The sequence below is a fragment of the Cucurbita moschata genome, unplaced genomic scaffold (assembly GCF_002738365.1).
Source record: "Cucurbita moschata cultivar Rifu unplaced genomic scaffold, Cmos_1.0 Cmo_Scf00001, whole genome shotgun sequence".
NCBI classification, from domain to species: Eukaryota; Viridiplantae; Streptophyta; class Magnoliopsida; order Cucurbitales; family Cucurbitaceae; genus Cucurbita; species Cucurbita moschata.
Genome location: NW_019268517.1, coordinates 7,756,219 through 7,781,286, shown reverse-complemented (window position 1 = coordinate 7,781,286; position 25,068 = coordinate 7,756,219). Strand labels below are relative to the sequence as shown.

At 34.8% G+C, this 25,068-nt stretch overlaps 4 protein-coding genes across 6 annotated transcripts; all 4 read right to left on the bottom strand.

The window, feature by feature from the left end:
• Positions 1-3,047: 3,047 nt before the first annotated feature.
• Positions 3,048-3,961, bottom strand: LOC111453980 (fasciclin-like arabinogalactan protein 1). Its single transcript, XM_023095237.1, has one exon. It carries the CDS (start codon positions 3,862-3,864, stop codon positions 3,103-3,105), a length of 762 nt encoding a protein of 253 aa, XP_022951005.1. The 5' UTR covers positions 3,865-3,961; the 3' UTR covers positions 3,048-3,102.
• Positions 3,962-5,004: 1,043 nt separating this feature from the next.
• On the bottom strand, positions 5,005-8,481 carry LOC111453971 (inactive beta-amylase 4, chloroplastic). Its single transcript, XM_023095229.1, has 10 exons — positions 8,328-8,481; positions 7,985-8,221; positions 6,984-7,112; positions 6,557-6,806; positions 6,234-6,454; positions 6,092-6,169; positions 5,866-6,025; positions 5,526-5,779; positions 5,314-5,452; positions 5,005-5,240 (listed from the first exon to the last, which is right to left on the bottom strand). The coding sequence occupies exons 2-10, from the start codon at positions 8,173-8,175 to the stop codon at positions 5,088-5,090; spliced, it is 1,575 nt and encodes a 524-aa protein (XP_022950997.1). The 5' UTR covers positions 8,176-8,221; positions 8,328-8,481; the 3' UTR covers positions 5,005-5,087.
• Positions 8,482-10,480: 1,999 nt separating this feature from the next.
• Positions 10,481-11,372, bottom strand: LOC111453989 (nuclear transcription factor Y subunit B-3-like). The gene has a single exon (XM_023095248.1). It carries the CDS (start codon positions 11,229-11,231, stop codon positions 10,695-10,697), a length of 537 nt encoding a protein of 178 aa, XP_022951016.1. The 5' UTR covers positions 11,232-11,372; the 3' UTR covers positions 10,481-10,694.
• Positions 11,373-13,403: 2,031 nt separating this feature from the next.
• Positions 13,404-23,413, bottom strand: LOC111453959 (protein Ycf2-like). Of its 3 annotated transcripts, XM_023095216.1 has the most exons (13): positions 23,228-23,413; positions 20,839-21,406; positions 20,311-20,784; positions 20,194-20,227; positions 19,702-19,781; positions 19,438-19,497; positions 19,129-19,239; positions 17,561-17,641; positions 17,366-17,449; positions 15,099-15,546; positions 14,772-14,884; positions 14,164-14,194; positions 13,404-13,837 (listed from the first exon to the last, which is right to left on the bottom strand). In XM_023095216.1, the coding sequence occupies exons 2-13, from the start codon at positions 21,325-21,327 to the stop codon at positions 13,671-13,673; spliced, it is 2,172 nt and encodes a 723-aa protein (XP_022950984.1). In that variant the 5' UTR covers positions 21,328-21,406; positions 23,228-23,413; the 3' UTR covers positions 13,404-13,670. The 3 variants fall into 3 exon arrangements, with proteins under 3 accessions (XP_022950984.1, XP_022950967.1, XP_022950977.1); XM_023095199.1 differs by having other exon boundaries at positions 20,311-21,406; XM_023095209.1 differs by having other exon boundaries at positions 20,311-21,349; positions 23,228-23,385.
• Between the last annotated feature and the right edge of the window lie 1,655 nt (positions 23,414-25,068).

The following is a 25,068-nucleotide window of genomic DNA, read 5'->3' as shown; positions in this document are numbered from 1 at the left end:
ATCTAAATTGAGTAGGATCGAAAAATATAAATCTGACCGTTGCAACTTTTATTGAGTTGTTGATAAGTGTTGAAGAATAAATATCAAATCTCATCATTTATTTCTTACTTCCTTTCTTATCTTTAGCCTAACAAACGAGTGAAGAGTAAATAAAATATTCAAATAAAGTAATAATTAAATAAAAATAATTAACTTATTTAGTAATTTGCGTGCAAAAAGCAAATCACAAATTTCAACTATTTCTGATTTGGGTTTAATATACAAAAGTCCATGGGTTAACCGATAAATTCATGTTTTTTTTTTCTTTAGCCCAACTCATTACCCAATACCAAGTCATTAGCCCTAATTTTTTGTTTTTTAACTGGACTCAAATCCAAACCTATTTACATGAGAAAATACAGGTTAGCATCAGCTTTCAAGATAAATTGCAGTATACATGTACGGTCTTTAATGCATGTTGCAGTCATACAGTGTACATCTATAGTCTTTGATGGCAGGTTGCAGCCATGCAGTGTACCTGCAGACTGCCACGACGTAGTATACATGAACAACCTCAATGGTTGGCAGATTGCAGCCATGTAGTACGTACATGCAAATTATAGTCATGTAGTGTACATGTATAGCCTAATGGGCAGATTGGAACCATGAAAGTGTATATGTACAACCAAATGGGTAGATTGTAGCCATGTTGTGTATGTACAATCTTTGTCTGCCTTCAAGAAAGATTGCAACATGCGTGTATAAGTTCAAGGGCGAATTGCAGTCCTGCAGTGTATATGTACAGCGTTCAACGACAGATTGCAATCTTGTAGTGTACCTGTACAACCTTCAACGACAGATTGCAACCTGCAGTGTACCTATACAGCCTTCAACAACATATTGCAACCCTACAGTATACATGTACAACCTGCATGCAATGTACATGTACCGCCTCATAGACAGAATGCCGACATGCAGTTTATTTGTACAGCCTCAAGGGGGCGGATTGCAGTCATGCAATGGAGTGTACATGACAGCCATCAAAGGCAGATTGTAGTTACGCAGGTACGCAGTGTACATGTACACTATACATTGTGTCCTTTATGAAATTTCGAATCACAACCACTGCAAACCATGTGATACATTTTCTTTTCCTTTTCATTTCTTAGTTCTTTTCTTCCTCTTTTTGTGATATTCATGTTTTATCTAAGATTTTTTTGCAGCTCGTTGACGGCCCTACACCAACTCCATTCACGGGTTTAGCGTCGCCTTCGCCATTGCCTTCTCCATTATCAGGTTCAAGTTTTTCATTCATGAGTCTAAGGTTTTTTGCAGCTTGCTGTTGGGCCTATGCTAACTCCATTCACGGGTTCGACATCGCAATATCACCTTCGGCATTCTTAGTTTCAAGTTTCTTATTCATGGATTCGACATTGCAGCATTGCCTTCTCTAGTCAATTCTCGGGTTCAGTGGTTAGTTGGCTTTTGGGTTGAGTCTTGACTTTCGTCTTTAGCACTTGGTAGTTGGTTGTCTAGGTTTCATTGACTCGTGCTTAGCACTCTACTCTGTCTAGGCTCGCAGAGTCCGTGGTCTTCAGCACTCTGGGTGAGTCCGTCATCTTTAACACTCGATGATCCGTCCTCTTCAACTTTTTATAGTTTTTTTTTGTTTAATTTATTTGTTGAAAATATAAATTCAAATCCTCCACAAAATATGATAATCATACTCTTTACTTTTATTTATTTGTTTTTGTTTAATTGTGTCATTTTAACAATTCTCTTATTCCAAACCTATCGAAAGTTAGTTATTGACCCATATAGTTATTCATATACTAACAATAATTTTTTTTGAATGTATGTATAAATAAACAATTTTATTCCGTATACTAATAATAAAATTTGTTTACACATAACAAAGGTGATATATATATATATATATATATATTAATTATAGAATTTTCACTCTCGTAATATTAAAATATATTTATCCAGATAACTTTTAATTAGATAAATGTGTATCAATATTTATTTTATGTTGAATTTATTAATTAAAATATTATAATTTTTTTTGTTAGTGGATTTGAAAATAATATTTAAATTTAATATTATAAATATTAATATTATTATGGGTTGATTTGAAATTTAAATTGATTTTAAAATAATTTTCAAAGATTAATATATATATATATATTAATTTTATGGCATCATTCATTATAGATAACTAATAAAAAAATTTATTAAAAAAAATCATAATCATTTCATTTGTTTCATAATTATAAATTTTGAATAATTAATAAAAATGGGTCAATATTCTATAAAAAACGATTTTAATTAATTAATTACCTTTTGAAAAAGCTTTCACTACACGAAAATTTGAGTATTATCATTATAATATATGGGTTGACATTGTGTTACTATTAGTCATAATTAATTTAGATTTTAAAAAAAATTATTTATTTTTTAAAAATACTATTATTATGAATACATTTAAGTTTTGGACCAACAAAAAAAATTGAATTAAAAAAAAAAAACTATTATTTAAAAGGTTTTTTAGATATTCTATAAAAAAAATTCAAACAAAGGTATATTTATAAATTTCATCTTTGATATAGTTGAGTGAAAAGTTATAAATCTTATTTTATTATTTATAAAAAATTATAAGTTTTAATACAATAAAGAGTAAATTTAAAGATTTAAAATTGAGTTTAAGTGAGGCGTGAATAAAGACCTCCGTTTCCATATCACCTTATTTCAATTTTTATTTTGCAAAATTTTTATGATTAAAAAAGAGATTTAAGAATGGAATCGTCTATAATAAATTTTTTTCCATCATTTTATATACTTTTTAAAAAAATATTTTTTTTAATGAATAATTTTTATTTTTAATATAATTTATGTAAGAATTCTAATAAATTTAATAATATCTAACCAAAAATATAATATAATAGTTTAACGTTAAAACACATTATCCCATATTTAATATATATATATGTATAAAAAAATAAATATAGAGGGATGGAAGTTTTAAAAAAGTATTAAAAATTGAAATTTGGACGACATTTTCATAAAATTTAAGAAATAAATCTTCCTCATTTTGATTGCAGTAAATAAATAAATAAACAATTACAGCTGTAAAAATCCCATCCAAGTAGTCAAAACTACAGCCGCCAGATAAAACTCCCCGCCATCAACTCTAACGGCAGAGTTTCCATCGCCGTCACCGTCATGATCCGCCGGAGAGTAATCAGGAGATTCCGCGGACGGCGGAGACGACCCCATATCCGACCGACTCTTGACCTTGGCCGACGCCGGCGCCACCGCATGGACACTAAACAACTCATCGGGTTCCAAAACACAATCAACCAAAAAAATAGCCAACGGAGCTTCATCGAAACCAGTCCCACCGACCTTAGCCGTCACGACGCTGGTCAAAATCGTTACATCCTGGCCGTCATTCTGCACCGTGAAATCAAATTTATCGGCACCGTCGGTGGCCAAGGTGTTGGTGACGCCGTTATTGGACTTTAGAACAGGCAACGGCATATAAATGGGAACGGCGTGGAATTCGAGGAGAGAGGTTTTGGCGGGAAGAGTCAGGTTTTTGAATTTGGACGAAAAGTTGTCCCAAACGACGTCGCTTGGGCAGAAGACCGTCAAGCCGCCTTGGACGACGTCGTTGAAGGCCTTTTGGGCAGTGGAATTGGCGAGGGCTTGGGCGAAGGCTGTGCAGCCGGCGGTGGAAAGCAAGAGCGTGAGATTGAGTTGGGTCGGGTCGTGGGTAGTCGGAGCCGGAGCCGGAGCCGGAGCCGGAGGGAGGATTGAACTGGTGGGTTGGGAGTTGAAGAGAGAAGGGAATAAGAGGAGGAAGATGATGAAGGGATACATTTTTGGGTGTGTGAGGAAATTAGTGGGAAATTTGTGGGTTTTTTATGGGATTTGAAATGAGTGATCGTAAGCTTGAAGCAATAATAATGAAGCACATCTTAATCAATGGATCCTCATGCATACAATTCCACGCCAAATTATTATGGGTATTATTATTTAACAAACTTTTTATTTATATTAGACGAATCCGACTCTCCACATCCACAGTGGTATGATATTGTGGTTTGGACTTTCCCAGCAGGCTTAATATTCTTTGATTATAAACTCATGATCATTTACTAAATTAGTCGACGTGGGACTTTCATCCAATACCTCTCCTCGAAAAAAGTATGCCTCCCCTTAATCGAGGCTCGACTCCTTTTTTCTTTTGGAGTTTTAGTCATTTTTTACTATGCCTTCGACTTTTTCTTTTGGAGTCCTTTGTTCGACATTAGAAGATTCTATTGGCATGACTAAGTTTAAGACATGACTCACGACTCTCTACAATGGTATGATTTTGTCCACTTTGAGCATAATGCTTTGGGCTTTTCCAAGACCAATGGAGAGGATTTTTCATCGTCCAACTTTTTACAAGTCTCTATCTATTTGATATATTATATAATTTCATTTCATTTTTAATAAGTTTATATATTAAAAAAGAAGTATAAGAGCATACGTAAGTTTAAAACTCTATTATTTACTATATTATTTTATTGATATAAAGGATAAGTTGGTAAATGTAATTGTAAATAAAGAAAGGGCAAAGTCAAAGGATGGGAGGGAAAATATTGATTACTTCAAAGAAGAGTAAACCAATGGAAAATTAAAAAAATTAAAAAAAAATACTTTAAAATTTTTAAATTTTCATTAATATCCTTGAAACGTCTAAAAAAAATTAATTTTTTCTTTTAAACTTCAAAAATGTTGCTCAAGAACAATGGCTTGAGTAATATCGAACCCAACGAAGTAGACGATGGAAAGCTCTAAACTCGAATGGCGAGATCAAGGGCTGAATAAGAACCTGAAAGAAGGGGTAGGAGTAGACGATGGCAAAGATCAGACAGTCAAGGTCATGATTCATCGTCGGGTTTTATTTTATTTTAATTTTTTCTTCAAAAAAAAAAAATCATAAATTATGTTTTGAGAGAGTAAAGAATTGTTTGAACATCCAAATGAATATTAATAGTGATGAACAATTGTTGTTTTGATTACAGTAAGTGAAAGGGTTAAAACTATGTTACGGGTCAGTGGTCAGTGCTCATCATTCTAATGAAAGGGAGAAAGTTATTCCAGTTTTCTAACCTAAAAATCTTGTCATTCATTCTGAAAAACGTGAAGGATTTAACAACTGCTGCTAGTGGACGGCAACAATTGTAATGAATTTGCCAGAATCCATCCTGCAACCAACACAAAATTCATCAAAACACACAATTTTGCACACAAGGGAACCACAAAACTCGCTGCATTTACCTTGTCGAACCGCTCGTTCGTGTTCCTCCCGGTCAAATGAATGACATTTTGCTCTGAAGTTCCCACAATCTGTTTGAGTAATCTTTCTGGACTGCAGAAACAGGATGCTGGTGTTTCACTGTCCGCCATTTCTAAGCAGCTGCAAATAAAAACTCAGATACATGAACCATCTAAGAGGAATGTGTATAACAGTTTTGAGGGCAGAATCTTACGGAATGTGTAACGCTGCACCATGTCGGGACAGCATTGACGTAACAGGATCGTAACCGTCCCTGCTTTCGGTATTGTAGTAACCAGCAGTAAGTTCTGCGGGATGAGATACTGTGTTGTACCACCAGTATATACCACCAAGCTTAGCCACTAATATAACAGAAGGCAGATTGTTTTTCTTATACTTTTTCAACAATTGAGCTGCCTTCTCAAGAATAGCATCTGCATGATGAATCAATCTACCACTATACCATTCCTACAAACAACTTTCTGCTATGTAAGCTACGAATAACAGATCGAATTTCGTGCGTTTGAAAAAAACTTTCGTACGTTAATACGTACAAGGAAAAAGTGTCCGTAATCAGAGAGAAAGTTTTCGTCTCCCTCTTTGAAGAAAGGAGCAGCAGAAAGGGAGCTATTGTAGCCGCCAGCATTCTGCGGTCCTCGCTCGCCCCATTGAGGCTTGCCTACACGGCATGCGGCCATCTTCAAGTCGTCCATCCTAAATGAAAACTGAAAGTTAGGATTGAAAGAAAGCCATGATTATAATGAAAAGCTTCTGACTTACATGTATTTGTCATAGCATTGAAACTCGCCAATGCCGGGAAATCTCCATCTACCATCTTCAAAAGGATGTGCAGGGTACCTGTAAAAGGTTAAGCTCTCAAGCAAAACCATTGAAATTCTAGTTCAGATATCAATAAAAGTACCTAAGCTCTCCAGAAGGGCCAAGACCAATGCTTATTTCCTCTATCAAATCTCCAATTAAGTGATCAAATTTGTTAACAAAGCTTAATATGAAGTCACCATAGCACTCGAGCGCAGTTCGGCCAGAAAAGAGAGGAAAATTATCCACTCCTAGAGTAAGGTAATCATCATTGGACATTCCCTTTTGATCTTGATAGTATATATCTCTGTTGTGAGCACCAATCTAAGCCACCAATGAATAATAGTATGATATCATTTGATCTTGATAGCATTGAGATTGTAAAAGTTCATTCAACAAATCTAAGCCGTTTCAATTCAAACTAACCTCCAGAATCCACTGTGGAAGACTCACACCTTCTTTTCCTCTAAATGTCGAGCGCATGTTCGAATGAAACGACAAGGCAGCATGCAATTTCAATCCACAGTCAGATACCAATTTGAAAAGGTGTTCATAAAGAAACCAATCGTATGACAAAGGAGAGAAACGCTCTACAACTCCCCACCAAACCTCCACTGCTACTCCATGTACACCAGCTACCTTGAGTGCATTCAGGGACGCTCTTATGGCCTTGAATCTGAAGCAACAAGTGAGTAACATCTTAACTATTTCTCCAAGCCCAAAGTTTGGAACAAAAATTTGAAGATCGGCACATGAAACTCAAGAATAGATCATAATATATTCATGTTTTTCTTCATATTGTTTTGCAAATCAACAGCATAACAGATGAGATAGTGAGTATCAAGGGGCTTACCTAGGAATCCTCATTTTCCCAGAAGGACCCGTTTCAAAAACATCGACAGGCAGCATCATAAACACTGGGACTTTGTTGCGTCTTGATGAATTCACTATTTTTGATCTTGATTTCTCCCGGGCTTCCATTCTGAAAAAACACCATCGATAATGTGACAGGAATTAAGATATCCCTTGAAGTACAGGATCCCAACTAAAAATTACTTATACAGCTATCCTAGTTTCTACGAGCTGATCGCAATGTTCTTAGCTTCAATGTTCTTAGCAACAATGTTCTTAGCTTCAGTGTTCTTAGCAACAATGTTCTTAGCAACAATGTTCTTAGCTTCAATGTTCTTAGCTTCAATGTTCTTAGCTTCAATGTTCTTAGCTTCAATGTTCTTAGCAACAATGTTCTTAGCTTCAATGTTCTTAGCAACAATGTCATTTATCATAAAAAATTCTTGTTCATTCTAGTCAAGCAACCACTAACATAATGGAACCTACTTGAACTATGAAGCAAAACATAAAAAAAACTTACAGTATCAAGAAATAAAACATGCAAATGTCTAAATAGTGCACAATCTTGTATATCCTCTAGAATCAGTAAAAAAAGAGAGAGTTTGAGATGGCTTATGATTATCTAACCCAAGATCTTGAAAATTTTGAAAAGATCTTTGAATTGAATAAAGAACTTTTCACATTCATACGAATTTCAATCCCTGTCTTCAAGAAAGACAAAACGAAGCACAAATTCTACATCTGTAATGAAACTGAGACAAACAGCAGCAACGAAGAACAGTAATCGATCTCAAGACTCGCAAAGAAAGAATTCAAGTGATGAACACAAGAACTTCAAGCTTTCCGTAATTAAATTCAAAAGAAACCCCCATTTATCATCATAACAGTAACAAACTTCTAATCTTCGCCTCAACCCCTCCAAATCAACTGGAAGGGCTTCTTAATAAGAATTCCCCTCATTATGAAACGAACACAACAAAATCACCAAAGAAAAAATTATACCGGATAATGCGATTGTTGCGCGCAGTCAATCGCCGTCTATCGACAAAACCATTCCTAAAGAATGGAATAGTCGAAAAACTCGAAAGATTCTTCTTGATTATCTGCTTCCCCTGAAACCTAGCTTCTCCAGGAAAACAGCTCCCCATTTCTCGGCACCTGCACACCACTCCCCCACTCTCCACCGTAGCCATCGCAAGAGAGAGGAAAGAAGAGAAACGCGAGAATTCTTCGACTGATCTGCAGAAATGGAGTAATGGATTGAGGCTTTGAAATCATATGATACTGATGGTGGGGAGTGGAACTAATATAGTCGCATTTTCCAGTGAAAGATCAAGAACGAGACCGATTTTCCGTTGCGGTTGTAACAATTTGAACATGGGAATTCGTTATGAAGAACACGAACCGATTACAAAAATCTAACGAACAGAAGTAACTCTGAACGATCTTTTATTGGGAAATCGGATTAAGACTTCAAATTTTGGTTTTGTGATTCTATATACGATCTTTTATTACGCTCCACTTGTCAATAAAAATCAAGAAAAAGTAACTCTCAGAAAATAATAATAATAATAATAATAATAAAACGATCAAATCGAATGTGATTTTTATGAAGCGTTCTTAGAGATTATGTTTATTAAAAAATTAAAAAGAAAAAAAAAGTTGTACCGTTAAATTTTGCAGTTAAATCCCTAAATTATTTTTAAAAACATATTGATTAAAACCATGGATCAATTTAGACTCTGGAATAAGATTTTGTATTATAATTAACAATATTCTTTCACATTTGTTATAAGTCATTATAAGTTAAGATTATAATTATTAATTTAGGATTTTAATTGGTATGTAAATACATAAATTATTTTTTTTCATACAGAAAAATAAATTTGGAAAAAAAATTAGTGGAGAGAAAATAATTTATGTTATGTTTTTTTTCAGAATTTCATTCAAATTTTGAAAATTAAAAAATAAAGTAGTTTTCAAAATTTTATTTTTGTTTTTAAAATTTAACTAAAAGTTTAAATGTATTAAATTATTATAAAAAAGATTTTTATGAATAAAAATTACCAAAATTTATTAGGAGTGTACATGGATCGGGTTGAATCGAATTAAAATTTTTTTTGGATTGACCTAAAAGTTCGAGTTCGTTAGATAGACTTTAGAGGTTTCTTCCGATGGTTCAAGATTGGTAAATATATGGAATGATAAATGAAAATCAACAAACTTCAAAGATCTACTGTTAGATCAAAGAGAACATAAAATGGTTTCATTCATTACCATAACTCATTGTTTAATTAGAAGAATAGGTCAAGTTAGAAGCCGAATGTTGTTCCTCACGACGCTTCTCATCATACGAGTGGACGACTAGACGACTGGCGTGGCAATTGGCATGGATGACAATGGATAGAGGTTGGACGACCATGCACTGATGCCAACATGGACAATAACATATGAGACAAATAGAGGCTAGCTATACGACAACACTGATAATGATGAGGTTAGCATTAGATCACGAATGGAGGCTAGCAACTAACATGGAATCGGATCATTAGACATGGATGGAAGCTAGTGATGAGTGAGCGACGAGTGTGGTGTCAAATCACGAGACACAGATGGACATCGTTAGATGGAGGTATGCGGCTGCTGGGTTAGTCCTGGGCGCACGTACTTTAGAAGTGTTGGGTCAGGTTGGGTTAACCCGACTAGACGCCCCCTTAAACTTGAAACCCACCTGAACTCATCTGTTCGTAAAACTATAAAACAATCCAATGCGAAAATCAATCAAACTCAACCCAACCCTTATAATTCGGATGGGGTCTTTTCAAGTTATCGAGTTGCCGGATTCTTTGTGCACCCCTAAAATTTACAATAATATGAATTGTCTCTTTGAAAATATTATATTCAATAGAAAAGAGAAAATCGTTGTCTGAATGACTGGTATTTTTATTAAATATTACTAAATTAAGATTAAAAGTAATAATCAATTCTTCAATTATTTAAACTATAAGTTTAGTATAATTTTATTTAGTTTAAGCATTAATTAATCATATTATTGAGTAATGGCCAATATTAATAAAGTTGTAATTAAGATTAAATGAAATTTCCAACGTGGCATGAGTTATCCCAAAATGGATAAGAGGAGAACTATCTATCAACGTGGCAGCGTCACCCATGATTGGCCGCGTCTCCATCAATCAACCCCTTCCCCTTTACTCATTTCTCACTTTTACTAAAATAAATAAATAAATAGTCCGACAAATAAGATTTTAAATATAGACGACAATCAAATATTGAATAAATATCTATTTATTTTATCATACTTTTTATAATACAACGAAATAACGAGACATTAAATCTATGACATAGTTTAAATTAATATAATTATATTTATTTAAATTCTAGATTTAAAAAATTAATTAAATGAAAAGCTGTCGAAAAAATAATAAAAAAAAAAAGTGAAGAAAATCTCAAAATTGCCCTCTAAGAAAAATATAAACAAGCCATAATAATAATTTAAGTTTATATAAATTCTATAATTATGAATTTAAATACATTTTATGAAATACTTTACCTCATATTATTTGTCTAAGTCAACTATATTTGGATGGCTAAAATGGAGATTTCGCAGATGCAGTCGCCTGGATGGTGATGGTGGCCCATGTACTATTTATTGAGCCGGGCCCAATAAAATCCAATGGGCTAAGCTAGCCATCTAGTTGGGCCGACCCGTAGAATTAAATGCAGGCCCATCCCAACGTGGCCCATTAGAACCATAAACACTTGGAGGCATATTCATCGTCATCATCGTTCCCATCCCACCACCAAATTCAGCGCCGCCATCAAAATACGCACTATTCGCAGCTGTAGAAGCGGAAGCGCTACCGCCGTCGCGCGAGGCGAGCGTAGTCTTCTCGCCTTCAATTTCTCGAAAACGCTGGAGGTAAACCTTGAGAGGATCGACGTAATCTTCGAACCCTAACGTCGCCATGGCCCAAAGCAAATCGTCGCCGTTGATCGTCTTTCGCTTCTCCTTATGGCACTTGTCGGAGGCCTCGCCTGTGATGAAACTGATGAACTCCGAGACGCATTCTTGGACGGTCTCTTTGGCTTCCTTTGAGATTTTCGCGTTCCCTGGGAGGGCCTTCTTCATAATCCGGCCGACGTTCGCGATTGGGAGGAGTCTGTCGTGCTCCCGCGGCGACGGCGATTTCTGGTTGCCGCCGGCGGAGTCGTTGTCGGAGTCCGCCATGGAAGAAGGAGATTTGGGCTTTGATGCGTTCTTGGTGATGAAGGAATATGGGAAATCGAAATCTGATTTTTGTAGAAGTTGGATAGTTGTAAAGTTTCAACCAATTAGGCCGTAAACACTCCATGATTAGAATCGAAATTTGTTTTGAAATTTCTCATAAAAAAATTAATCTATATTTTTAATTTAGTATTTCTTTTTACTTAAACGTTTTAATTTTTATCGTTTATAAACATATTTGCTCCGTAATAAATTTTTTGAGCCCACAATTATGTACCGAATTCTTTGAGGGTCTTTCTTTTATCCATTTCCGTAGTGAGTGGAGTTAGGTACAAAATTGTTCCTCTCGAAAAGGAACATTAATTGTACTTTATTGGGTCGACATCGACACTGAGAGACAAAGGTAGGGGAACGAACTTTGTTGGGTTGGCATCGACACTGAGAGACGAAGCTAGGGGAATGAACTTTGTTGGGTCAACATCGTCACCGAGAGACGAAGCTAGGGAAACGAACTTTGTTGGGTCGACATCGACACTGAGAGACGAAGTTAGGGGAATGAACTATGTTGGGTCGGCATCGACATTGAGAGACGAAGCTAGGGGAATGAACTATGTTGGATCGGCATCGACATTGAGAGACGAAGCTAGGGGAACGAACTTTGTTGGGTCGACATCGACACTGAGAGACGAAGCTAGAGAAACGAACTATGTTGGGTCGACATCGACACTGAGAGAGGAAGCTAGGGGAACGAACTTTGTTGGGTCGGCATTGACACCGAGAGACGAAGCTAGGGAAACAAGCTTTGTTGGGTCGACATCGATACTGAGAGACAAAGCTAGGGGAACGAACTTTGTTGGGTCGGCATCGACACTGAGAGAGGAAGCTAGGGGAACGAACTTTGTTGGGTCGGCATTGACACCGAGAGACGAAGCTAGGGAAACAAACTTTGTTGGGTCGACATCGATACTGAGAAACAAAGCTAGGGGAACGAACTTTGTTGGGTCGGCATCGACACTGAGAGAGGAAGCTAGGGGAACGAACTTTGTTGGGTCGGCATTGACACCGAGAGACGAAGCTAGGGAAACAAGCTTTGTTGGGTCGACATCGATACTGAGAGACAAAGCTAGGGGAACGAACTTTGTTGGGTCGACATCGATACTGAGAGATGAAGCTAGAGGAATGAATGAGATTAGATGCTCCAGTAGCCCTAGCCGTAAATACTTTTTACTATCTTATTTATTTAAATTGAAAGTATATGAATTTTATTACCAATAAAGTTGGCATATTTTTTATATTTTGATATTTTTATTTTACAGAAAAAACATATCAATTTATATTTAAATAAAGCTACAAATATATATATATATATATTATTTGTTTTATTAATATTAAATTTTTAAAGATGTGGAAAGTTCCAAAATTTTAATTATGAAAAATGATCAACTAAGCATGCGTGGCTATAACATATGGGTGGCCCCCACCACCACTTTCAATATTTTTTTTGCCGTCTTCCCTTCAATTGGCCACCACAAATCAAGTGCTCCATTACTTTTAAGTGGGTATTTTTGTCTTTTTCATCATTCCTTTTTAAATATTTTTTAAAATGTTATTGGAACAAATTAATAATATTAAATGGGATCGGAGATTCGTGTGTTGTACTACTAAGAAATCGTATGTTATAATATCTGAATTAACTATGTGATGCAACTACTTCCTTTTATGTTTGATGTTCATTATCATTACTATGTTGATATGGCCGTGTTTATGCGTTGCAAGACACCATGATGTACTACGTATGATAGACGAGCAAAATATCATGAATATGTATGGTAAGAAATTTATGACATGATAAGTATTATGTACATCATCCCTCATGATACATATTGTATGTAATATGATCATGGATTACTTTAACATGGGCATTATTAACGTTCCCTTCTTTTCCGTTGATCTTTAGCAACATAAGCGTGTGCTACATTAATAAGCTCACCTAATGAACTCATGTGCACATGGAACTAGTACTACAAATCCAACTATAACCGAAAAAAAACCTAAAGCCTAAAGAACAGTCAACTAATACCCACCCCTAAGAAAAATATAAACTAATTAAGAAAGAATATTAAGATAAATATCTAAGATATATTCCATAAATAATATATTTTCTGAATATGGCCGGAAGTCGAAAAACTCCTCCTTAATGGTCAGTTAATATATCCATGGAATTATTCCCAACAGTATTTATAAGTCAGTATAAAGAAACTGCAATATTTGCAACTATGAGCAACAGCTAATCTCGTTTCTAATTAAAACACTAATCTCTCATTAGCAGTAAACATGGTTGACACAGACAAATAAATTACATCCACCTTTACAACAGACTCACTGATTTTGAGGGCGTTCATATATGTTGTTAGACAAATCCCAGGGCCAACTCTTGGCAACTCAAGTTTCCACCTCTTGAGCGGCCTGTTTTCCATCCTTCTCGGCATTGGCGTCGCCTTCGCCGTCCTCTTCGTCTTCTGCTTCATCTGCCAGTTTCGTGAGCTCTTCTTGGATCATAAGTTTTATCGACGACTTTTGTGCGGTGAGATCCATCTTGAATTGCCCAGCTGAGAAATCACAAGCAGATCAGGAGGGACATGTTTGAAAATGGTTCTCAATATGGAATACTCTATAAGAACACTTGATAGGTGTTCTATTTTTCTTTCTTCCAAATTGTACTACGTTGAAAAGGGTAAATCTCAAACAAGTTAGAAAATCAGATCAATTGATTCAATGATCTCTATATTTTTCATCAATCAATGGAAAATACAACCATTTCTACTATTTGTTTGAAGATATCTCCAATGGTGGTGATCAAGAAATACAATACTCAAACTTGTATAAAGGATAAGTTCAACAAACCACAAAATGTCCAAGTAGATAAGAAACGTACCAAGTTGCTTTAGAATGTCGGTGAAGGTGGCCTGCATATTCGAAAAACGAGCTACGCGTTATTTTGTGATTACAAAATGTGGCTAACATTTACTATCAGAACTAAAAGCATAAAACATAATATTCCTTAGACACGGAGATTTTTAGAAACTAAGGCTAGCGAAAACAGAAACTCTTATGTTATTCCATCCTCAGTTTATTTGTCCTTCTCCGTAACTCTAAATCATTCATCCTTCAAAGCCAACAATTTCTAGAACCGCAACCATTGCCTTACCAACCATCTTTTGTATTGGCTTTTTGAGGCTTCTATTGTAGAACACTTGAACCAGTGAACAGGCAGCTGTTAAAAGTCATAATATGTTGCACTAACACAAGAAAGAATCTAATAGCTCATATATGCATTTATTTAATCACAAATGTCCACATGAGAAGGGAAGATCAAGTGACAGTTAATGCTTGTAAACTCATGATAGCAGTTCGAAAAACCACCAGAAATGCATGAATCTCCAACAGCCAGAAAATCATGCTCAAGTACAGCTAAATATTAAGTATTGAAGTAAGCTGATCAACTAAACTTTAAGTAGCCAGTATGAATACAGTGACACTTACCGTAGTGAAGTCAACTACTTTAAGAATTTCACATATTGCATCCCTAAGCACATCATCGCTTGGCCTTGTTTTCTCCTCCTTGGTCTTGTCCTTCCCTTTCGTAATCTTCTTCCCTAAAACATACACCAATGGCGTAAATAACGCAGAAAAAGAACACAGCGTCCATTATCCCTTAGGGTCCCAAACTGATTGAAGTAATACCAGAAGCTCAGAAGATTAATAATGAAAAGCACACAAATTTTCATTTTTATGTCCCAAGCAAGAAAAGAATAGAACAAGAAGACGAACAAAACATAACAAACAAGTTGAAAGAGATATGACAGGTACCAGGCTTCTCCTTGGCAGCAGATTTTGGTGGAGTTGAGGCCTTGCTTACTTTTTCGCTATTCTTCTTCCTAGAGAATACCTTAGGACTATCGCTGTCATCAATCTTAGCACGACTTGCTGATGACCTCTTCGATGTTGATTTTGCTGAATCGGTTTTATTGGAACTTGTAACTTTCTTGCTTCTTGCTTTTCCTACAGATCCCCTCTTTCTAGATGAACCTTTTGAACTTGATCTGGGTTTTTCTTCCTCAGACTCATCAGTTGGGTCATTGATATCTTCACTTTCTGGCTGCTCGGACATTTCATCATCAGATTTTTCTGTGGTTCCATTCTCATTTTCCTTGTCATTTTCTTCTTCTGCTTCCTTCTCTTCTTCTGACTCACCATCTTCATCACTAGTATCTCTTGTCATCTCAGATCTTGCAGTATTTCCTCTTTTTCTACGACTCTAGAGTCAACCCAGAAATAAAATGAAATAAATAGTTAATATAAACAATAGATTAAAATACAGCACTCCAAGCACTACAAGAGACCAAGTATCCCCAGTTTTTCTTCAGAGGTGCACTCTTTATTCAGAGAGACCCATTGTATGCCCATCTACTGTTTAGCTAATACAAAGTGAGACCCATTTTCACAGACACAACACATTCTACCACACCCCCATAAAACTAGCTCGACTTGATCCACTTGCCTGACTTCCTTCTAGCACGTGTACAACGCACTGGAGGCAAGGAATCCTTATCATAAAGTCTTAAAAAGGATAAATAACAAGAGGAAGTGACATCCAAAGAAAAGTAATAACATTGAATTCTCCACAGAGAGAAATGAGGGAAGTAATACGTGGATAGGTAAGGTTAAAGTGATGCCACAGCAAGTAAATAACTGTTGCTTCTCCCCAAGGTATAGCCACAGAAACAGTATTCTAAAGGAAAAAAAAATACCTTTATTTAGAAATCCTTTGAGCACATCAAATAGGCAAGGTTAAAAAGATGCCAAATCAACAAAAAAAAAAAAAAAAAAAAAAAAAAAAAAAAATCAAAGAGAAGTGAGAAACCAATATGTGGATATAGCTCCAAATCAAGGCCAGCCATAAGGGCCATGACAACAGACAAGGTCGGGCTAGAGAATTGACTATCCTGTTATTGCTTCAATTCCGTACCTACGAACCAGAATCTAAAACAAGCTTGAATGATCTATAAATCTTTTAACTTTGGAACTCATACTATGAAAGTAGTTAACTATAGTTACAACAAGGTGGAGAACGACTCCACATAAGAGCTAAAAGGTAGTGGATTCAAAGATGTCGAAGTTTTGGATCTTATTTCTCGAAGATTAGAGCATTCTGATCCTTCAAAGTGGTCACAAGAAAGCCCGAGCAGTGTTGGTCCAAAGAATCCTTCTGTCCTTAAACAGGTGGCCCAAAGATAAGGGAGAAGAAAATTAATTCAAAACTTCATCTAAAAGCACTATAGATGAAGTTTTTGTTTCTGTTACTAGAATTTCTCAAACTATTTTAATTATTGAAAATTTTTAATTGGTTAAATGAATTCTTTAAAATTTTAACCAACACTACCCATTTTTATCCAACGAAACTGTTCCCTATCCAAAAAGAAAAAAGTAGTCAAACGCTACCAAGCATTAAAAATACGCTTTTGTCTTCCCTAAGCACTTTAAAAGACGTCAAACACACAAAATCCTTTTCTCTGAATCATGAAGACAAGGGCGTCACTGGCAGGAAGTGATAAAGAGGGCACAATTCAAAGACTTTCCAATGAATGCATCAAACATTTCCTAAAATACAGAATTTCAAACATTCATTTTTTTTCTTTGATGAAAAACTGGAATTACAAAAGGGAATTAACAAGGGGCTCCCCCCCAAACCAAGAGAATCAAACCAAGGGAAGAATTTCAAGCATTCATGACCAGATGCTAAATTAACGGCAATAATTTTCCTAAATTTTGAAATACAGGGCGAGTAGGGTAAGTATTCAAAACAAACGATTTTCTTTCAAAAATCAAAAGAAAAGAAATAAGAAAATATCTTATCATGAAGACCAACATAACTCAGCAACTTCCTCAGGCATCTGAAGGCTGAAAACAGAAGATACCATCTCATTTATACTTGAGCTACCTAACTAGTACGGAACATAAAGACATAACAGGAGAATTTAAAGATAAAAAAACATTCAAGGTGTGAATTAAGATGGGTATAAACAAGGCCTAGAAGTAATTCACCAATTATACTCCCAGAGAGAAAAGAATGCCACCTTTGCCGACTGTTTTGAACTATTGTCTCCAGGAGTTGATATTCCTCCTTTTACAGTCCTTTTACGCTTTTTACCCTTGCTTGACTGTAATTAACCACATCAAAATTTCAGAAACTAGATCCAGATTTTGGGTAAATATAAAGGAAGCATTTGATTGGGAAGATTGAGCTTGTTTGCAATCAGGAGGGGTATAACCTTTTCTATTTCTGCAAGGAGAACAGTACTTGTAGCATGAGGAGCCATTAAAAATTCTATGAGCTTGCCAATAACATCTTCCTGAATCAAGACAAAAAAAATAACATCAAACTCGAGCAATGAAAAACTATATATATGTTCTTAATAAAAACCCAAGTTTTCAATGAGAAAAAAATAAAAGGAAAAATAAGGGGGTATACAAAAAGGAAAACAGGCTCACAAAAGGAGTCTTCAACAAATTACAAGAATGGATTCCAATCCAAAAGAATAATCCTGAACTGATGGTTACAAAAAGAACGATTCATAGATGGTCCATCATGAGGACACATTAACTCACAACCTCGCATACTCGAAGATTCTCCAACCCCCTAAATTTTCTACAATTCATCCCGAGCCGCACTTCCCATAAAATAGCAAAAAGCAAGCTTGCCACAAGACTCTTCCTTTATCACGAAAGGGAGTTCATCAAAATCTCCAACATAGAGGGTGAAATCCTTGTTACGCACCATATATCTACCCCAAACACCCAGACAATATATATGTTTTCTTTTGGAAAAAGAAAAACCAAACCTTCAAGTTTCAATGTTAAAATCTCCCCAACATCCCCTTCTTATCAAAATACCATTTCTAAGAACCATGCTAACATAATCTTTCCTTCTAACAACGACACAAAAAAATACTTACTTTTATTAATTCTAGAGTATACACATTGGAAAAAGAATCCATGAAAGCATTGTTGGGTTAGCTAAAAGTCATTCCTCTTCCTCATCCACTTTCTTTTTCTTTTATTTATTTTCATGGATGGCGTATGTTCAAAACAACACTGTTCTTTCTTATTAAATAAATTACGGACACGGTACTATTTATTTATTTTTAATAAGAGATTGAGCTTCCACTGATAGTGAAAGAATACAAGGGCAAACAAAAAAACAGCAGAACATGAATAATCTAACAATATAAAACAGGCTTCCATTACATGACAATAAGACCTAATGGATAATTACAAAAGTCCTAGGTCGCCATGCCTAAGTATAGACATGCGATCACAAAGCACAGATCTCTTAAGATTAATTTTTAACATCCCCCACCACACACACACACACACACACACACAAAGGGAAAATAACTATGAATGCCGTCTTAAACAACTAATTACTCCTATAACATTATATTCAATATCAACGTTGGTGGATATCACTTTTTCTTAAAGACAATCGTCTTTTACAGCATGAATCTTACAGGAAAAAAAAAATCCTAGCATAGCAGATAAATTATTAAAAGGCTACTTATGGAAAGAAAGTTCAGTGCATGAACAATAAGGATATGATATTGGCAAACAATGGATCCAATTTGAAATCAGTCCTCGTTAAAAGGATGCAAAATTTGATAAAAGTCCCAATGATTGATTATTACAATTAGAGGAAATATAAGATTAACTTTTTCAGCGAACTAAAATATAATTTAGATGTGAACCTTTCACATTCATTATCAATGCACTTTTGAGAATGATCTGTCCCAAATGCAGACCTAGTAATGCCAATACAGCAAAAAAAAAGTATCAAACAGACCTTTCTTGTGGTAGCCTTCACATCAGGAATGTCAAGCACATCACACAATTCCAATAATTTCTCTTTATGACACTTGTCAAATTTTTCTTTGACTTTATTCTTTTGTTTTTCCTGCAAAGAATGGAACTTGCATGATAAAATCTCAGCAAGATAGTGCCTTCACTACCATATGATAGACAGGCTACATGTGAAACAACAAAGTCTGAGAAATTGAAAATTCTGCTAAAAATTTGTAATCCTCCCGATAATTACTAATTACTTCCAGATAGAAACATTTCATAGTGGTAGGCACCACGTACGATATTTTACCTCATCTCCATGCCACACAAAACCTGAAAACCTGGATATGTTGCTCTTAATCTGAAATGCCTGGAGGAAAGGGTAGACAAAAGAAAGAAACAGATGTTAGATGCAAATACTCCATGACTACATTCCAAGTCATAAACCAGAACAACAGAAACACCAAACGGTACTGCTTGTTATCACTTGGCAATATGGATGTGTAACTTCAGGAATCATTCATCAAAGGATGAGATGATTAACCTACGAGAAAACCACTTAGTCAGAAGTTACCTTTCCTCTCCTTCCAAATAGAATTGAATGAAGCAGCCTGAAGATGTCATCAGCCTTCTTCCTTGAGAGTTTGAATGCCACTAAAACAAAAGCCCTCCTTTTTCAGAGTTCAATTATCATAAATATATATATATATATATATTATTAGGCTATGCATAACTCAGAAGTATATGTAGGAAACAAAATAAAAAATGGCTTGAAACAGGAAATTTTATACTGCTTCATTACTTCAGCTGCTATGTCAGAAAACAATCCAAGGCATGAAAAATGAAATTATGCACATACTTTAAAATGGTAGATTAAAGGATAATTAATATATTAAAGACAATGCATTAACAAATTATTCTCGAAGGAATCTGAGCAACAAATAAAGGACATGTCAAAACCATAGTATACAATAATCCACCATAAACGTGTAGGAGGGAATAATATAAAAGAAAAATGGGATGCACGACAACAAACTGTAAGATGATTATAGGATGCATATCATACCATTGGGTATATCTTTAAGTGGAGTACCACGGCCCTGAAATTTTCAACAAAAAGAAATAGAATCAATGCTCTAAAAATATACCAAACTCTCCAGGAAGGCCAAATGAAATATAATACCTTTTCGATATGGAATTCCTTCACAACACATCTTTCTATAGAAGCCACCAACCTTTCAACTGATTTGCGCTCACGAACAGGGCGATCAATAATGGGAGTCTTTATCTCTACCTCGTCCTTTTCATCCTCTTCATTCTTTCCTTTTGATTTAACCACACCCCTTCTCTTTCTTGCTTTCTTTGTTTTCCCTTCCTTGGGATCTTTATCCTTCAATTCCTTGTCATCCTCTTCCATATGGCTGTCAACCTTCTCTACCTTATCTTTAGCATCCTCTTTTTCTTCTTCATTTTCCTCATCTTTGGCATCCTCAATTTCTTTGTCCTTGGTATCCTCAATTTCTTCTTCCTTGGCATCCTCAATTTCTTCTTCCTTGGCATCCTCAACTTCTTCATCCTTGGCATCCTCAACTTCTTCGTCCTTGGCATCCTCAACTTCTTCATCCTTGGCATCCTCAATTTCTTCATCCTTGGCATCCTCGAAGACCTCAACTTCTTCATCCTTGGCATCCTCAATTTCTTCGTCCTTGGCCTCAATTTCTTCATCCTTGGCATCCTCTACATCTTTGACATCCACATTTTCTTCATCTTTGATATCCACATTTTCTTCAATCTTCTTGTCATTTGGAAGCACAACTTCCTCCTTTTCCTCCTTCACAGTTTCTTCATTGCTTTCCTCATCTTCCTTGATCTTAGGTTGCTCTTCCATTTTAGTGGCCTCTGCCTTCTCATCAGTACACTGCTCAATTTCCGGTTCTTTCACTCCATTCTCCAACCCATTAGGCACAGTCTCGTTGACTTTTTCCAGTTCACTGGTTCCATTTGTCACAGTTTCAGTGGTACTTGTCATTTTATCTTCTTCAGTGGTTTCATTGTCCACTGACTCAACGTTATTTTTCATTTTATCTTCTTTATTGTTTCCATTTTCCACAGTCTCAATGGTATTTGTTTTTAAATCTCCACCACTGGCTTCATTTTTTGTATTCTCAAAGGTATTATTTGTTGCATCTTCTTGACCCATGATTGATATACCTCAAATTAATCTACAGAAAACCACAATCTCCTCACGTGCACATCTTTGTCTAGTCACATGAATAAAACTACACAAAATATAAAAGTACACAACCATTCAATATGAATGTTAAATACACACATTATATGGAAAGTAAACTAAATTATAAATCCGTACTAATGCTACTACTCTAGTGATTTGGAGTAACAATAAATAGCATATCAGTATTTTTGTTTGTAGGGGGGACTACTTCAAAAGAAAGTGTTCAAATTTATTGGCTCTGCAGGAGAATATCACAATCCTTAAGGTACTCAATGCCTCAACTGTACATACTGATCAAAAATGAACATTTGCTGTGGGGAATGCTTGACGATAGATGAGGATGCTAAGTTATGATGTACACAAATTCTAAACCATGAATAATTTAAGATTCAAATTTCCTTTGGAATGAGACAGTTTTGCTATGAATGAAATGAAAACTTCTTGTTTGGGTGTGAACTAGAAATAAAAGCACTTTACTACAATACTCTTACAGTAAATGAGAACTTCCTAAGGGTTAATGCGACAATAGATTTATTTTGGGCTGATGCGACAATAGATTTCTTTTTCTCTTATAAAAAACAATAGAATTTTTTAAGTTGAATCTAACCAACCCTTTTTGGAATAAAATTACGGTTAAATTGCTAAATTTGGTCCCTACTGTTTTAAAGTTTTCAATGATTTTAGGTTTCAATTTGGTAACTATAATTTGATCAAATCTCATAAATCATTCTCCTTGTAAGTCGTAATCATAATGGAAATGATGACACATTCTCTATTTTCTATTTATATGACAATGAGCTGGTGTCAAATGGAGTTACTAGACTGTATTAGGATGTTTTAGGATTTAGAACTGAGTAAGAAAACAGAGGAAAAATGGTGGGTTTATAGATGAATAAAATATGGTTAAAGAATGACTTGTGAGGTATAACCAAACCTCAAGGGTTTGTTTGAAATATTATCTGGATTCAAGTTTCTTGTTTTTAGATTCACTAAATCAAATGAATTCAATGGATTTCTATGTAGTGAGTTTATTTATGAAAAACAATATTAGATTGTATTTGAATTCTGTGACTGACAAAGTGATACTTTTGAATATAGCAATTACATACTTCCAATTTAAGATTCTAAATCTACTTGGATCACCACCTAAACTTTTAGAACCATAGGAATAAAATTGGTAATTTAACCTAAATTTTTTTGTGGAGGAAAACAAGATCTGGATTCATCTTTACTTCCATACAACTTTAACTTAAGCACAACAAAGAATTCACTTCAAATCTGAACATAAAAATTAAAGGTATCAGTTCAAATCAATTGCCATTCGGAATCCTTTGAAATCCTTCAGAAAAGCAAAAATTTAAGAAAAGGCAGTAACACAAACTCGAAGCAAACAAATAAAAACAATATCATTCAGAAGGATCTCTAGAAAAGAGAACACCATAAGCGGCAGTAGCATCACTACTTAAAATCCTCAATTCAACAAAGAATTATCAACAGTGGAAGTATATAAGATGCATCATGCATGACATTCAACCCACAAAAAAAACTCTGCATTTGAACCTCAGAAAAACGAATTAAAATGAACACAAAAAATTCGGCCATATTTTCATAACAGATCAGTAGTAAAACGAGCACTCCCGCACAGAGAGCTAAAAGAGATTAACAAAAACAGCTCCGAAGAAACAAAACACACTAAATTCACCCAAAAAAAACAAAAAGAAAGAACAAAATCAGCACAGGACCATCCGAAACCCTAATCCTACAAATCCAGAGCATTCCACAGCAACAAACCCCCAAACTTGCGGAATTGCAAGAAATGGAAAAGCCCTAAAAAAGAAGAGTACAAGTTTAAGGAGCTAAAACTCACTGAATTTCAGAGATTCGGTAATCGATTCGAGCGTCGAACAGAAAGTCGTCGGAGTTCTACTGTCTCACTGTCGCCTCTCAGCTCCGTAGATAACTCTTTTTTTTTTTTTTTTTTTTCGGCTTCGTTTCGTATTCCTTTCACTTTTTTCTTAATATTTAAATTTGTAATAAAATAAACTAAGTCCTTCTCCGAGTATTTATACTTCGGACGTCAAATCCGGAATTTAAAACCAGTTAAAAGCCACGTAGGAGACTTTTGTCAGCTGACGTGGAAGCAGTTTTTTGCGAGGAGGAAATCGACGGTAGGATAGAGTTTAAATGGCATATGGATATTGGACGGTTTGGATGTGAAGTTCGTTTCTTCTTCGAGGATCACAGGGCCCACACACAACATAGGCCACTTTGGCGTGAATTTTTGGCGCCGCCATACATTTGTGAGTTGTGACGTGGCGTACAAACTTAAAATGGAAAATTTTAAGAAATATCTTATTTTGTTTTGTTTTTTATTTATGTATATGAGTTTATACAAAATTAAAATTTTAGAATTATATTAAATAAAGCCATTATATTTTAAGATTTTAAATTTATGAGAAACTTATTTAGACCCAAATCTCAAAATTTAATCCTTAAATTTTTAATTTAATTATTCTCTTTGAGCTTTCCGTTTCGGACTTGTCCTCAACACCTTAGAATACGACTGCTAGGGGAAGATTTCTACACCCTTATAAATTGTGGTTTGTTCTCCTCTCCCACCATTGTAGGACATTACATTATAAGTTCAAATGATACACAGTTAATTAATTAAATTATTTAATCAATCATTGTTTATTCATTTACTAAACTATATTAAAAGTTGCACGCTTATGTGTTGTCAAGTTTTGTCCATGAATATAATCATTATCAATCTATGCTTTACAAGTTGTTGGTAATTAAAATTACGTGGAGTCTATTTTACATTTGTAATTATATCTTATATCTTACTTACAACGGACTTTTAACAAACAATTTGTTTATGATCCAATCATAAACGAGGTCCCTCTCTGGCCAATGAGATAACGAGACTCCATTGTTTTACTCTTGAATCAACACTCTCTTCCATACAAATCAAACCACAATCTTTCACATAATTAAGATCGGAGTAATATGATCATCTTGTGAAATATTAATTTTCTAAATTAACAAATTTACAAAAAAATTATTAAATATTTTGTGATCCAGTCTTACACAAGCTCATTGTATAGAACACTCTCACTCACTTGCATGTACATGAATAATTTCGATCAAATCATTTGTAACAATGGTCAAGTGGGTCATATCAACATTGTTACAAGAATAAGACACGCACAACCATCCGTATAGTATGGACTCTTCGGGTTATTTTTTGAACATGGTCATTGTATATCAACCATTAGTAGTTAATATTAAAAATACAAAAAAAAAACAAATTATTATTAAAAATTAAACATGTAATTACGAGACTTTAGAGCATGAATCCAAAATTAGAAACATAATCTTATCAAATGAAATTCACTCGTTCCCAAAACATTAGTTTTAACATAATTTATAATAAACTAATCACAGTCACAAATTTTCACTTTGTGTGCGATTAACTTCCTTCGTAAATTTTAGTTATTAATCAATCAGACACGTATGGTAGACAAGTAGAGTTCTTAAAATAATTAAAAAAAAAACCGAACACATCTTCGGGACAAACCCAAATTACAAGAGAATCTAAAAACCAAATAAAGTAAAAAAATATACGATATAAGACAAAATCATACCAATATACAAAAAATAGAAAAAATAAGATCATCGAATAATTTTATGTATAATAAATAATAT